General features: G+C 37.6%; 1 protein-coding gene across 4 annotated transcripts in view; it reads left to right on the top strand.

The window, feature by feature from the left end:
- The window catches only part of TP63 (tumor protein p63), a 266,572-nt gene that overhangs the window by 98,484 nt on the left and 152,329 nt on the right, over positions 1–15,759 (top strand). For all 4 annotated transcript variants that reach the window (XM_018046624.1, XM_005675125.2, XM_018046627.1 and 1 more), the window contains exons 2-3: positions 2,779–2,907; positions 3,688–3,820. In XM_018046624.1, the coding sequence (XP_017902113.1) occupies positions 2,779–2,907; positions 3,688–3,820 (262 nt within the window). The remainder of the gene's footprint in view (positions 1–2,778; positions 2,908–3,687; positions 3,821–15,759) is intronic.

Raw genomic sequence — 15,759 nt, 5'->3', positions numbered from 1 at the left:
TTACCTTCTAGTACTCACCTGGCTGTCAGGATACCAACATGGTGTTAAAGTGTTTGGATATTAGGGATGTGCTTGTGGGTCCAGGTACAGGATAATCCATATGACAGTTTATTTACATTTTGGAGTTTGAATAATTCATACATTTGTTTACCTCCATTTCTTTCACTGCTTAGGAGTTGTTTTTATTTTCTCCACTTCCTTCCCCTTCTGTCTTATTTGAAGGAACATAAACATATTCAAAAGTGTCACCTGTGGGTGAAATCTTAACTCTCAGTCAGTATTAGATTTATTAAATTTAACTTCTTTTCTACTGACTAGTTGGGAGTATATAAACCAAGTCTGGATTCTTTCCCCAAAAGAAATTTTTAAAAAAAAATGAACATACTCTTTTGATGTAAAGATATTGGATTTTCAGATGCTCTTCTAATTATAGACAGATTTTCTGGATGGGCCCATGAGGAACATTGTAAACTTTCATAGCCACTCTTATTTCCGCCTCCATCAGGTTAACTTTCTTACTCATTGTACCTGCTCTGCCTATGTTACTGCATCTGTTCTCATGGATTATTTTCACCCTATGATGAGGATTTCTGTTTCTAAACTTCTGGCCTGTTTCTCTCCCATAAGTTTAAGGTTTATTCAACTGTGTGCTACACTTTTAATATATCCCATTGGTACCTCAAACTTAACATGCTAAGATGGAACTCATCATCTCTCCTTTCTTTCCAAGCCATATATTCCAACTGTATTCATTGGTTTAGTTAATGGAATCATCAACCACTGAGTTCAATAAGGTTGGAAACTTGAAGTCATCTTTGACTCTACTATTGCTTCTTCTTCCATCAGTAATATAAACAATATCTGATTTAGCCTTTTCACTAATTATTAAAATTGTCCCCATCTTCTCCACCCTCCCTTCTATCATCCTGCTGTCTTATCTGGACTTATACAACAACCTCATAAATAACTTTGTCCATAAACCGATAAGCTATAAATCCTTCCTCCATACAACTTTCAGATTGATCAATGTAAGACATATGCTGTGTCAAACTCATGCTTCAAATCCTTTAATACTGTAGAGATGGCTACATTAACCTATGTATGTGATTAAAAAAAATTGTATATAAATGAATACACACACATAGACACAAAGGAAAGTACAATAATATTAGAATTTCTGAATAAGATCATATCAATGTCAATATTCTAGTTGTGATATTATATGACAGTTTCGTAAGATGATACTTCCCATTGGGGAAAATTGGGTGACTGGTACATGGATATGCTCTTTATTTTTTATTATAACTGTATGTGACTATAATTATTTCAAAATATAAAGTTTGCTTAAAAATATCTTACAAAATTCTTCAACACTCACCAGAAGAATTTAAGCTTTTAAAACAACATGTCACAGCATGTTGCTCTCCACCTTTATCTCCTGGCATTCTCGGCCCCAAATCTTTACACTAGGCTAATAGAGTCACATCCTGCTCACTCCATAACTTTAGTCCTTATCTGGCCTGACTAATTTCTTCTCATCATTTAAGGCTTTTTCCCTAATCTATCAGATGTGATGGTGTGTGTCATCGCTGTACTTTCACAGTGCTATGCACATTTTATCACATTTATTAGAGATTCCCCCCCTGTTTTAACTTCTTTACTAGGACCTTTTAGTGGGTGAAACAGTCTTATTTACTTTTATTTCCAGTGCCCATTAATTTCCTGACAAATAATAGATGTTCTCTGTATATCTGACTTTAGTAAATGAATGTGCCTCTCTGTAAGCTTGAAAACCATCAACTAATCTTATTATCTTCTGCTATATAACTAGACTTAAAGCATTCATTTGCAAATTTAAGATGATTGACTATCCTACTATTTCTTTAACTCTTTATTATACAAACAGTAATGATTAAGAGCTTAGGTGAGTTCATCCCGGAGTAAAATTAGTCTACTGATAATCACAATAAATCATATACATTTAAGGTGAGATATGCAGATTTGGAGACTATATCACCTGAGAAAGCTGATGTTTTCCTTCACATGTATAAGGATCAAGTTTTCTGTCTTTCTTTTTTTTTTTTAAGTAAAAGCAAACTTGCGGACCCTATAACAAAATGAAGCAAATAGAAATACCATTCATTTGTGGTGTATTCAGATGTTTGCTTATCCCTTGGTCTGACATAGAATTCTACACTCCAATTAAAAACCACCCACGTGTACATTAAGAAGTGTAACTGGTGATAAAAAAAAAAAAAATTGAATTCAAAAGTTTGAATTTATTGTCCCTGGGCCTGATGCTAAGATGGTAGTTATGAGAGGGGTGATTATGCTGAAGGTAAAATTTAAGATTTCTTAACTCATTTTTATTTTCTGATTTTTCTTTTTACTTGCTGGAGGCTGAATGGGCAGATAATCAATTAAGACATTTGTGAAATGGGCTTAATAATAGGTTAGACTCACTGTCAGGCTTAGTGAGGGAATGTTTATTTTCTTTTTGAAATCTGCAGAATGTAGATTTTAGATAGTGAAGGTGCAGAGTGTAACTTTTCTAGTTAAGAAATAGAGCTTTGATAGAAGACTCGATTGCCTGATTTTAATGGCAAAATGGGATCCTTGCCACTGCCTAAAGAGATACCAGTTGCTTAACTTGTAAAATTTGTTGTGTATACCTGCATGTTTTTGAAACTTCACTGACTCAACTTTTTGATTGACTATGTTTTAATTTTAATATTCTCTCATTAATGTAACCCTAGTTTCATTTTTTATCCTTTTAAGGTTTGTAGAAACCCCAGCCCATTTCTCTTGGAAAGAAAGTTATTACCGATCCACTATGTCCCAGAGCACACAGACAAATGAATTCCTCAGTCCAGAGGTTTTCCAGCACATCTGGGATTTTCTGGAACAGTAAGTATCAAATAAGCAAAAAAAAGCTGTTTTACATGAATTGTTATAAATAGGTAGTGGTAGTACCTATAAGCAGTCGAAGTACTGCTTATGAAGGTATGTTTTTAGAATCAATAAAAATCAGGTGATATTATTGGGAAAAAATTATTCTCTCCAATAGCATCTCTGTGTTCAAAATTCAGCACAGATTTATTCAGTTTTCAACACCAGAAAATCATTATTGTTCCAAGGTGGTATAATTTTGGAGGATCAGAAGGACTCGCCTACCTAACCCAAAATAATTTCCCCAATGACTCTCTGATACTCAAATTCATTCCTTTGGGTTAAAGACTCTCATATACTTTTATATTGTAAATAATCTCTGAGAAAGTAAAACACTTTATTTTATTGTTCATTATACCTTGCTAGGAAAAGGATAATTATCTCCTTAAGATTAGGCTGGGGCACCTAAGTAAATTAAGGGAAAGATGAAACAATATCAGAGTATTGGGGACCCATATGATTAGGATACATCTCTGACTTGTTCCTTCTATTCTGTGTTCCACCTAGTGATTCTTTGATGAGGGCAGTGATTTTTACTTTACAAATGGAGCTTAGATTTGGAATGCCAGAGGTTTTACATCTGGTAAGTATTTGAGCCAGAATTCATGATGAGGGTTTCTGACTCCAACCAATGAGCTTTGCCAACTTTAAAGCAAAAAGAGCTCATTGTTACCAACTGAATGAGTGTGTGTTAGTCCCTTTCCACACCTAACACACTTTTGTTTTCCTTTGTGGCAGACCCATCTGTTCAGTTCAGCCCATTGACTTGAACTTTGTGGATGAACCATCAGAAAATGGTGCAACAAACAAGATTGAGATTAGCATGGACTGTATTCGCATGCAGGACTCGGACCTGAGTGACCCCATGTGGGTGAGTGGCATGGGCTTCCCCTTTAAATCTGTGGGCCATGCTATCCACTTCTCTGTTATACCTCTTCCATGTCACATAAAAAAGCAGGTGACTCTGAATGGTCAAGGCCATTGGAAAGAGAGTCATTGTGGTCAGCAGAGAAAGAATTAAGAGCTGTGGGTTCTGAGTCTGCCTCATCTCTGCGTAATGTATATGTTTCCATTGGTGTGGAGAAGGGGATTGGAGTTAATTCCTTGCATTCTTTATCTGAATTGCTCCTCCCAGTGTTTCACAGCTGGTGGAGACAGAAGCAAAGTCAAGTCCTGAATTGTATCCAAAGCACTTTCTTCTATGGCAAACTGCCTTTCTTGTAGAATTATCCTTTTTAAATGAAGGAGGATGAAGTAAATTCTACACAAATACACAGATTCAAGTACCTGGTAATAGAGTAAGAGGAAAGAAGCTAGTATCTAAAATAGGCTCTCTATTTTTCTTTTAACTTCACCACTGAGTCACTCATGACCTTAAATCTCAGTTATAAAATGGTAAGAACTTACATATACACACCTCCCTGGCAGCTAAGGAGTATACAGGTTAAGGATAGTAAAACATTTTACTGAGGTACTTAGGTGAACTTTCTTGTATTGGTGCAATCCATTATGCCAACTGGTGTGTTTTCTTTTTTTAAATCATTCATTCATCCCACAAGCCCTACTGCTTTTCCTGTATAAAAGCAAACAAAAATCTGTGGAAAAATAGAAACTAAAAGAGCTCGAAAGAGGGTGGGGTGTCATAGAGTGTCTGCTGATGTAATTAAACAGAGCGTCTTATAATGTACCATGCCTTTCTCTTTTGGAGGTGGGGACGATTACCAGGTAACTTCATTTGAAGGAGTGGTACAGATGAAAGATGTTTTGGTATACCCTTGCCTTTCTGATTCAATGTAAGATTTTACTGGAATTCTCACTGTATATTTTTTTTATATAGATTGTACTTTTTAATATTGGAAGAAGAGGAGGTGGGGGAAAAAGGAGAGAAAATGGCCAAAGATAGAAAGTTGTAATTTTACAAATACACTGATATTTTGTCACCAAATTGATAAATGAAAAATACACTTCTTCATTGGCCCATTCCATCTTAATATGGATTCAGTTCTCAATTATCCTTGAGCTAGTGAAAAGAAACTGCTAGGTAAATCCAAGGTTAAGTAATTCAAAGCTTGGGAACGTATGATAATTAAGCATAAATATTTATAAATATATAAATTCTGATTTAACAGTGATTTAGAAATTAGGATAGTCCCAATTCATTGAATAATATCACCTTTTATGCTGATAGGTTTGCCTAGGTTGGTGCTCTGTGTCTTCTTACATTCTCTCCAGGCAGGGATTTTCTGTTTCTCATAAAAGCAAGTCAAAGTTATTTAATTTAAAATGCAGAATGAAGTATTTTCATTTACAGTTCCTGTTATTATCATCTCACATACTGAAGCATGTGGTATTTTAATGTACCATGCTGTTTCTCCTTTGCTGTTAGACATTTTCTCCTTGAGAACATCTCATTTTTTCCTCCTTGTATCTAGCCATTTCCTATCCATCCCTCAACATCAAGCTTGCCTTACCTTCTTTAGGAAAAGATTCCATATCACTGTTCTCTACCAGTCTAAATTAGAGATCATTCTACAGAAGCAATCTAGGTATAATTTTAGTCATAAAACTTATTATATAATATTAATATTATATATTATTTCTTTCTCTATCTCTAAAGGGGACCAGTGTCATATTTTGTCATGCATAGTTTTGTTTTGTTTTTGCCATGTTTTCCCATAGTAGGCCCTCGGGAATTTTTAAAGTCATAATAATGAGACTTAAAAGTTATCTAAAAAGGTAAAATGTTCTCTTTAAGATAGCCCCGTCCAAAAGATTTTTTTTTTCAATGACTATAATGTCCTATATTTCTATTGCTCAACACAGTAGCCATTAGCCATGTGAATCCATTGGGCATGTGAAATATGGCTAGTGCAAACGAGCCATATTTGTAACTTTAGTTAATTTAAATTTAAATTGTTTCGTGCAGCTAGTTGGTAGTGTATGGGGTAGCAAAGTTCTAGAATACCACCAATCAGGGAACCATTCTCTGCTTCAACATTCACAACAGCAAAACTTTCTGTCCTGTCCTTCTCTTGTATTCCTTCCATTCTGATTATAGTAGATCAGTATAAAAAGCGTTGTGCTCCTTTACCTCCACTGTTTCCCCACTTCTGTTTGAAAGTACTCAGATTCGCCATTTGAGTTAGAAAGATTCAGTCATTTAAAGTTTATTTTGGTGCTTTGGGGGCTTCCCTGATGGCTCAGATGATAAAGAATCCTCCTGCAATGCAGGAGACCCTGGTTTGATCCCGGGGTTGGGGAGATCCCCTGGAGAAGGGAATGGCTACCCACTCCAGTATTTTTGCCTGGAGAATTCCATGGACAGAAGGTCCTGGCAGGCTACAGTCTATGGGGTCACAAAGAGTCAGACATAATTGAGCAAATAACACTTTTACTTTTGGTGCTTTTACAAAAGAGCTAAAGGAAACTTTGGAGAAAACCTAGTGGAGTATCTAAGGAAGAATCAGCTAAGTTATACAGTGATCTCCTAAGAGGGTAAGGAGGAAGGAGAGAAAGACAAGGAAATTCATAGATATAATTGCTCTTGTGGCCGTGTCTTATTTAGCTAAGAAGGCACTGCCTTGTTTTTTAGGTTATTATTATTTAAGAAAAGTTTGAAAGGATTATTCATTTGTATTCAAAATTTTTTTCCTGAGCATCGGCTATGAATCTATATGCCTGATGTTGATTCTTTTTAATTGATTTTTGTTGATGCTCATTTATGCTGGTGCTCATTGAAACTGAGAGTATTCCATTTGAAAGTGATTTAAATGTACCCCTTAGATGTCTGAATTACAAATTTTCTTAGGCTTCAATATCAGATGATGGTTAACACATCTAATATTTTATTTAATCCTTTCTGAAACTTCATGAGTTAGAAATTATTATCATTATTTTGATAGAACCAATAATTAAAAATCAATTAAATTTAATAAATCAAAAGAAAAAGTGGTTAAAACCCTTTTCTAGGATGATATGCATAGTCATCAGCAGTGTCAGTATTTTGCCCTCATTATTGGATGCAATCTTTTCTTATTCTTTTTCTACAGTATTGCATTTGAGTAGAATCTGGCCTCTGTTTCTTCTTGAGTACCTCTGTTTCTATGAGATTGAGGTTTACCTGTGTGGGAAAGCCTCCACTCTTCCACCGAGAGATAGCCATACAGGAAAGAGTCTCCATACCTTTCTCTTCTCCAGGGAGGCAGGCACAGGACACGGCTGCTAACTAGGAATAATGAAACAGAGTGCTGCTATCACTCACCAGGAGCTTAGAGCTTGAAATTAAATGTGTCAGATTGAAGGTAACAAGAAATCAGGATATAAGAGCAGAATAGAAACATTTGCAAGGAGCAGAGAATTGAAGTGATTTAGGAAAAACTGGAAAACAAAATGAAATGGAGTTTTGCCAGAATGGGAAACAAATCATTTGGAAACAACGGTATTGAAAGGGAATGTGCAAGTAGAGTGAGATTGAACTTATTACATACATTTGCCTCTCTGTGGTCTTTCTGTTTTCTCTCCAAAGAACTGAGGCCTTGCTATTAAAGTATAGTTCTGCATGAATCCTGGGTTTTCCCTTAACTTAGGACCATTCCAACATCTTCATAGGCATCCATGTGAGGAGGCCACATGGGTAAGACTAGATAACAATGGTAGTCCTTAGCTAAATGAATGACAAAACGGTGGACTAGCTCAGGATGTAATAGTAACTGGTGCTCTGGTTTAGAAAGTAAGAACTAATATCCACTGAGATTCCTTATCCTTCTAAACTGAGAGCCAGTTGCAACTGGTGTGAAGCTCTTTAAGTTCATTACCTGATAGCATATTTTCACTTTTTTGTGTATAGGTTAATAGCTAAATAGTTACAAAACTCTGCACATAAATTGCTTTTCTCTTGCATATAATAAAAAAACATTTGGGATCCATGCCAAACATTTTCTAACTATGCAAGAAATATGAATCTGTGAACATGAAATTACTTGTCAGATTATCAAGGACAAAACTCTTGAAATTGAGAATGTCATCACATTTTTATTGATTTTTAAAACTACCTTCACCTTAAAAACTAGTCATGAAGTGGAGTCATAATATTTTGCTCTTATTATGAACAAAGAGAACTTGACTTGCAGAGAATATGTGCCTTCTTCATTTGGATGATTTTAGTGTCACTGAAGAATGAACTACATTGGATTAACAAATGAATTGAATCAGAGTTCTCAAAAAAGTGTTATAATTTAGGCTATGCTTTCAAGATCTTTATTAGTTCTTCATTCTATTGTCTATTGTATTACTTTATATCTCAGCTTTGCCTTATTTATAAACTGTCTAAGCATGCCTGTCATGTCCTTAAGAGGTGGATAATGATATCGACACTTAAAGGTTTTCCTGGAATGATGGATGGGAAACTATGTGACATTTACTTTTGCATTTCTTTAGTCTTTGTACTTTGAAGAAAACCCTGTTTAGTTGAATTGGGTTTCTCCCTAGGGATGTTCAGAAATTATTATCTAAGACCATGATTTGTTCCAGGGCTTCCCAGGTGACACTAGTGGTAAAGAACAGGCCTGCCAAAATGCAGTGGAAGTAAAGAGATGTGGGTTCAATCCCTGGGTTGGGAAGACCTCCTGGAAGAAGGTACGGCAACCCATTCCAGTATTCTTGCCTGGAGAATCCCTTTGACAGAGGAGCCTGGCAGGCCCCAGTCCATAGGATCACAAAAGGCTGGACATAACTGAAGTGGCTTATCCTGCACACATGCATTATTTATTCATCTGGATTGCAAAGACCATATTATACATAGGACTATCCATTTTTGTAAATTGTTATTATAGCTTTCAGTTATAAATGAAGAGTCTTCAACACTACATACCACAAACAGATAGTGCTTTTGTATTTGGAAAGACATAGGCCACAGCAACCTGGAGAAGGGCATGGCAACCCACTCCAGCATTCTTGCCTAAAGAACCCCATGGACAGAAGAGCTTGGTGGGCTACAGTCCTTGGGGTTGCAAAGAGTCAGACATGCCTGAGCAACTAACCACAGTACAGGCCCCAGCACATAGCATAATACCCTGTATCTTCTATAACCCAATATTACATCAGATTTCAAATAGATTATATATATTAGACCTAGCCATAAATATTTCTTTAGAATTTACTTTCCTATATATGCTATGTTCTCTGTAATACAGCTGAAAAAATCATGGTCTCTAGCCTTGAGAAGACCAGAATATAGCAGGAAGGCAAGTGTGTACAAAATCACTTTTGAAAAGTACTCAGATGTATATATATATATATATATATATATATATATATATATATATATATATATATTTAAGTTCACTTCAGTTGCTCAGTTGTGTCCATCTTTTTGCGACCCCATGAATTGCAGCACGCCAGGCCTCCCTGTCCATCACCAACTCCCAGAGTTCATCCAAACCCACATCCATCGAGTCGGTGATGCCATCCAACCATCTCATCCTCTGTTGTCCCCTTCTCCCCCAATCCCTCCCAGCATCAGAGTCTTTTCCAATGAGTCAACTCTTCGCACCATGTGGCCAAAGTATTGGAGTTTCAGCTTTAGCATCAGTCCTTCCAAAGAACACCTAGGACTGATCTCCTTTAGAATGGACTGGTTGGATCTCCTTGCAGTCCAAGGGACTCTCAAGAGTCTTCCCCAACACCACAGTTCAAAAGCATCAATTCTTCGGTGCTCAGCTTTCTTCACAGTCCAACTCTCACATCCATACATGACCACTGGAAAAACCATAGCCTTGACTAGATGGACCTTTGTTGGCAAAGTAATGTCTCTGCTTTTCAATATGCTGTCTAGGTTGGTCATAACTTTTCTTCCAAGGAGTAAGCATCTTTTAATTTCATGGCTGCAATCACCATCTGTAGTGATTTTGGAGCCCAAAAAAATAGTCTGACACCATTTCCACTGTTTCCCCATCTATTTGCCATGAAGTGATGGGACCGGATACCATGATCTTAGTTTTCTGAATGTTGAGCTTTAAGCTAACTTTTTCGCTCTCCTCTTTCACTTTCATCAAGAGGCTTTTTAGTTCCTCTTCACTTTCTGCCATAAGGGTGGTGTTATCTGCATATCTGAGGTTATTGATATTTCTCCCGGCAATCTTGATTCCAGCTTGTGCTTCTGCCAGCCCAGCATTTCTCATGATGTACTCTGCATATAAGTTAAATAAGCAGGGTGACAACATACAGCCTTGACGTACTCCTTTTCCTATTTGGAACCAGTCTGTTGTTCCATGTCCAGTTCTAACTGTTGCTTCCTGACCTGCATACAGGTTTCTGAAGAGGCAGGTCAGGTGGTCTGGCATTCCCATCTCTTTCGGAATTTTCCACAGTTTATTGTGTGATCCACACAGTCAAAGTCTTTGGCATAGTCAGTAAAGCAGAAACAGATGTTTTTCTGGAACTCTCTTGCTTTTTTGATAATCCAGCAGATGTTGGCAATTTGATCTCTGGTTCCTCTGCCTTTTCTAAAACCAGCTTGAACATCTGGAAGTTCACAGTTCATGTATTGCTGAAGCCTGGCTTGGAGAATTTGGAGCATTACTTTATTAGCATGTGAGATGAGTGCAGTTGTGCGGTAGTTTGAGCATTCTTTTGCATTGCCTTTCTTTGGGATTGGAATGGAAACTGACCTTTTCCAGTCCTGTGGCCACTGCTGAGTCTTCCAAATTTGCTGGCATATTGAGTGAAGCACTTTCACAGCATCATCTTTCAGGATTTGAAATAGCTCAACTGGAATTCCATCACCTCCACTAGATTTGTTCGTAGTGATGCTTCCTAAGGCCCACTTGACTTCACATTCCAGAATGTCTGGCTTTAGGTGAGTGATCATACCACCGTGATTTTCTTGGTTGTGAAGCTCTTTTTTGTACAGTTCTTCCATGTATTCTTGCCACCTCTTCTTAATATCTTCTGCTTCTGTTAGGTCCATACCATTTCTGTCCTTTATCGAGCCCATCTTTGCATGAAATGTTCCTTTGGTATCTCTAATTTTCTTGAGAGATCTCTAGTCTTTAACATTCTATTGTTTTCCTCAATTTCTTTGCATTGATCACTGAGGAAGGCTTTCTTATGTCTCCTTGCTATTCTATGGAACTCTGCATTCATATGCTTGTATCGTTAATTTTCTCCTTTGCTTTTCACTTCTCTTCTTTTCACAGCTATTTGTAAGGCCTCCCCAGACAGCCATTTTGCCTTTTTGCATTTCTTTTCCTTGGGGATGGTCTTGTTCCTGTCTCATATACAATGTCATGAACCTCCGTCCATAGTTCATCAGGCACTCTATCCCTTAAATCTATTTCTCACTTCCACTGTATAATCATAAGGAATCTGATTTAGGTCATACCTGAATGGCCTAGTGGTTTTCCCTACTTTTTTCAATTTAAGTCTGAATTTGGCAAAAAGGAGCTCATTATCTCAGCCACAGTCAGCTCCTGGTCTTGTTTCTGTTGACTGTATAGAGCTTCTCCATCTTTGGCTGCAAAGACTATGATCAATCTGATTTTGGTGTTGACCATCTGGTGATGTTCATGTGTAGAGTCTTCTCTTGTGTTGTTGGAAGAGGGTGTTTGCTATAACCAGTGCGTTCTCTTGGCAAAACTCTATTAGCCTTTGCCCTGCTTCATTCCATATTCCATATTCCAAGACCAAATTTGTAACCCCAGGTGTTTCTTGACTTCCTGCTTTTGCATTCCAGTCCCCTATAATGAAAAGGACAACTTTTTTAGGTGTTAGTTCTAAAAGGTCTTGTAGGTCTTCATAGAACCGTTCAACTTCAGCTTCTTCAGCGTTACTGGTTGGAGCATAAGCTTGGATTACTGTGATATTGAATGGTTTGCCTTGGAAATGAACAGAGATCATTCTGTCGTTTTTGAGATTGCATCCAAGTACTGTATTTCGGACTCTTTTGTTGACCATGATGGCTACTTCATTTCTTCTAAGGGATTCCTGCCCACAGTAGTAGATACAATGGTCATCTGAGTTAAATTCACCCATTCCAGTCCATTTTACTTCACTGATTCCTAGAATTTTGACGTTCACTCTTGCCATCTCCTGTTTGACCACTTCCAATTTGCCTTGATTCATGGACCTAGCATTCCAGGTTCCTACGCAATATTGCTCTTTAAGCATCAGAACTTGCTTTAATCACCAGTCACATCCACAGCTGGGTATTGTTTTTGCTTTGGCTCCATCCCTTCATTCTTTCTGGAGTTAATTCTCCACTCATCTCCACTAGCATATTGGGCACCTACCGACTTGGGGAGTTCCTCTTTCAGTAGCCTATCATTTTGCCTTTTCATACTGTTCATGGGGTTCTCAAGGCAAGAGTACTGAAGTGGTTTGCCATTCCCTTCTCCAGTTGACCACATTCTGTCAGACCTCTCCACCATGACCTACCCATCTTGGGTGGCCCCACATGGCATGGCTTAATTTCATTGAGTTAGACAAGGCTGTGGTCTGTGTGATCAGATTGGCTAGTTTTCTGTGAGTATGGTTTCAGTGTATCTGCCCTCTGATGCCCTCTTACAATACCTACCATCCTACTTGAGTTTCTCTTACTTGGACGTGGGGTATCTCTTCACAGCTGCTCCAGCAAAGTGCAGCCGCTGCCCTTACCTTTGATGAGGGGTGTCTCCTCAGGTCCACCCCTCCTGACCTTGAACGTGGAATAGCTCCTCTCAGCCCTCCTGCACTTGCGCAGCCGCTGCTCCTTGGACGTGGGGTGTTTCCTCTGGGCCACCGCCCCTGACCTCGGGCGTGGGGTGGCTCCTCTCGGCCACGTTTCTGCAAAGCCCTGACAGTCCAGTGGATAGGATTCCACTCTTCCACTGCATGAGGGATGGGTTCAATCCCTGGTCAGGGAACTAAGATCCTACAAGCTGCTTGGCCCAGACCAAAAAAATAAGAGAAAGATGAATCTCCCCCTTTGGCAAAGAGTGTAAGTAGTTCAGAAGTATTTAATAGACATGAAATGTTCAACTTTTCTAGTAATTAAAAAAATTGTGAGTTGGAACAATGAGTTTATTCATCCATTTGATCAGCAAAAATTTAAATTATTGATATCCAGTGCTGGTAAGGTTGTTGAGAAACAGTCTTTTTACTTCTAGTAGAAATATAAATTTGGATGGCAATTTTCCCAGTCTCTTTTACTTAATTTTCAATGTACTTATCCTTTGGTCTGTAAATGCCCTTTGGTCTGTAAATGCCCTTTTTAGACAATTTTTCCTTGAAATGACTTAAAACATTTACGTAAGTATATATAAGAACACATACATACACACACACACATAAATGAAAGCTTCATTGCATCATTGTTTGTAATATCCAAAATGGTACAACCAGGTAGAATTCTTTATACTTTAAAATTTTTGGACTGTGCTAGATAGAAACTGCAGTTTAAAGCCCATGAAGATAAGCCCACATTGAAAGATGGTATTACTAGTTAGGATGTGTGATCATTTTCATCTTGGCAATCCTATTGCTCATGAACCTCAGTGTGATTTTTCTACCTGTGTTTTGTGAGAGGCATCCTTTATATTCTGAGAAAGATTATGTAGAGCTGATGTTATTTATTATTGTTTGGTGAATTTCCTATTGAAACCATCTGGGCCTGAATGTTTAATTTTGGGGGAGTTCTTTCATTACAAATTTAGTGTTTTTAGTAGTAATAGGACTATTGAATGATCTATTAGACCTTGGCTAAGTTTTCATAAACCACAGGGGAACTGGTTAAATTCAAAGTTTTTGAATTTTTATGTGCAGAATTGTTTGGTGTAGTCCCTTAATACCCTTTCAACATCTGTGGGATCTGTAATATCCTCTTGTTTCATTTCTAATATTGGTAATTTGTGGTCTCTGTTTCTCTGTCTTGCTAGCGACTTAACAGTTGTATCAATCTTTCAAAGAACCAGCTCAGCTTTTCGTCTTTTTGGTTATTCTCTGTTGTCTTTCTGCTTTTAACTTCATTATTTTTCATCTTATTTTATTTTCTTCTGCTTCTTTGGGTTTATTTTGCTCTTCTTTTTAAGTTGTTTCTATTGAACATTTATATTACTGAATTGAGATCTTTGATCTCTTCTAATGTTTATTTATTTGTCCTTTGTTCTATTTTTCTTTTTCTGCTACCATTTAGATTATTTGACCTGTTTTTAGTATTTGATTTTAATTGTTCTATTTTGGTCTGGCTCTATTTCTTTGAATAGTTTTTAGCTATTGCTCTAGAGATTGAATTATTCATAATTTTCACTGTCTATTGAGAATTAACATTTTACCACTTCAAATGGAATGCAGAAAATTTACCATAACATTGATTTCATAACATTTCCCATGATGTTATAGTTTTCATATGTATATTACATCTATATATCTTGAATGCTACCTCAGACAGTGGTATAATTTTTACTTTCAGCTGTCAAATACATTTGAAAGAACTCAAGAAAATAGTTTGTTTTATTGAACAGGATATTTATAATTGAAATTGTTCTTCCTTTGTACCAAAATTATAGTTCTGATTGGATAGTATCAGAAAAAAATAAAGAATTCCATGCACCCTTTAATTCATCAGAATGATTTTTTTTTCAAAGAAAAAGAAGTACTTGCATTTTCTAAGCAGAATCATAAACCACATCAGAACTTTCATTTGATGAATTTTTATTGAACAAAAGTTTGTAAACATTCCCTCCATGCCTCCCTCATCATTTCCTCCCTCCGACTTTACACACACACACACACACAGAAACACACACACACACATACACATTGACTCATATAACTCAAATTGAACAACATCTGCAGTTATTTTCCAACATTATAGAATTGTATGAAAATAATCTTTGATAGGCCAATATTTTTGTCTTCATTTAATAAATTCATTTGTTATACATGTTAAGAACATACTGTGTGAACAAAACATTTTTAAGTAAGTCACTCCAGTCAAGCTGCCAGGGGCTGGGTACATTGCTACATGAGTCACACAAGCATTCTAAATCTTCTTCCTTACACATCTTCTCCTGGCTCAAAATGTAGAAAGGCTATACAATACAAACAGCAGTAATTTTCTATGTGTCTGTGTCTCTTAGGTACCAGAGATGCACAATGTTACCCAACTCTAAGTCTGACACTAATGTCAAGAGCTCACATCAAGCTATTTCCCTTCCATTCTCTTCCTACTTGATCTCCTTCAGACTTCCAGAGCAGCCCTCACCACCATCCTCCTAGTGTTCCTCCTACACATCCCCTTGCCCCTTTCCCAGGTTCCTGCCTCTTCCTATTCCCACTCACTTCCCCCCCCCCCCGCCCTGTTTTCTGGTCTTCTAGAAAACCAGTAGAGTTAAGTGCAGACAGATTTAAACAATGGCTTTTATTTTTCACTTTGATGACTGACTACCTGATGTTTAATATAGGGCTTTATAATTTATTACTTACTTTAGATTTATACAGGGGTTTCCCAGGTGGTGCTAGTGGTAAAGAATCTGCCCGCCAGTGCTGGAGGCACAAGAGACAAGGGTTTGATCCCTGGGTTCAGAAGAGCCCCTGGAGGAGGGCATGGCAACCCAGTCCAGTATTCACTGGGGCTTCCCTGGTAGCTCAGCTGCAGTGCAGGGGAGCCCGGTTCCATCCCTAGGTCAGGAAGATTCCCCTGGAGAAGGGATTGGCTACCCAGTCCACCTTTCTTGGGCTTTCCTGGTGGCTCAGGTCGGAGAAGGCAATGGCACCCCACTCCACTACTCTTGCCTGGAAAATCCCATGGATGGAGGAGCCTGGAGGGCTGCAGTC

Source organism: Capra hircus, chromosome 1, assembly GCF_001704415.2.
Source record: "Capra hircus breed San Clemente chromosome 1, ASM170441v1, whole genome shotgun sequence".
Classification (NCBI taxonomy): Eukaryota; Metazoa; Chordata; class Mammalia; order Artiodactyla; family Bovidae; genus Capra; species Capra hircus.
The sequence above is the reverse complement of the archived record's forward strand: the minus strand, read 5'-3'. Positions and strand labels throughout refer to the sequence as shown.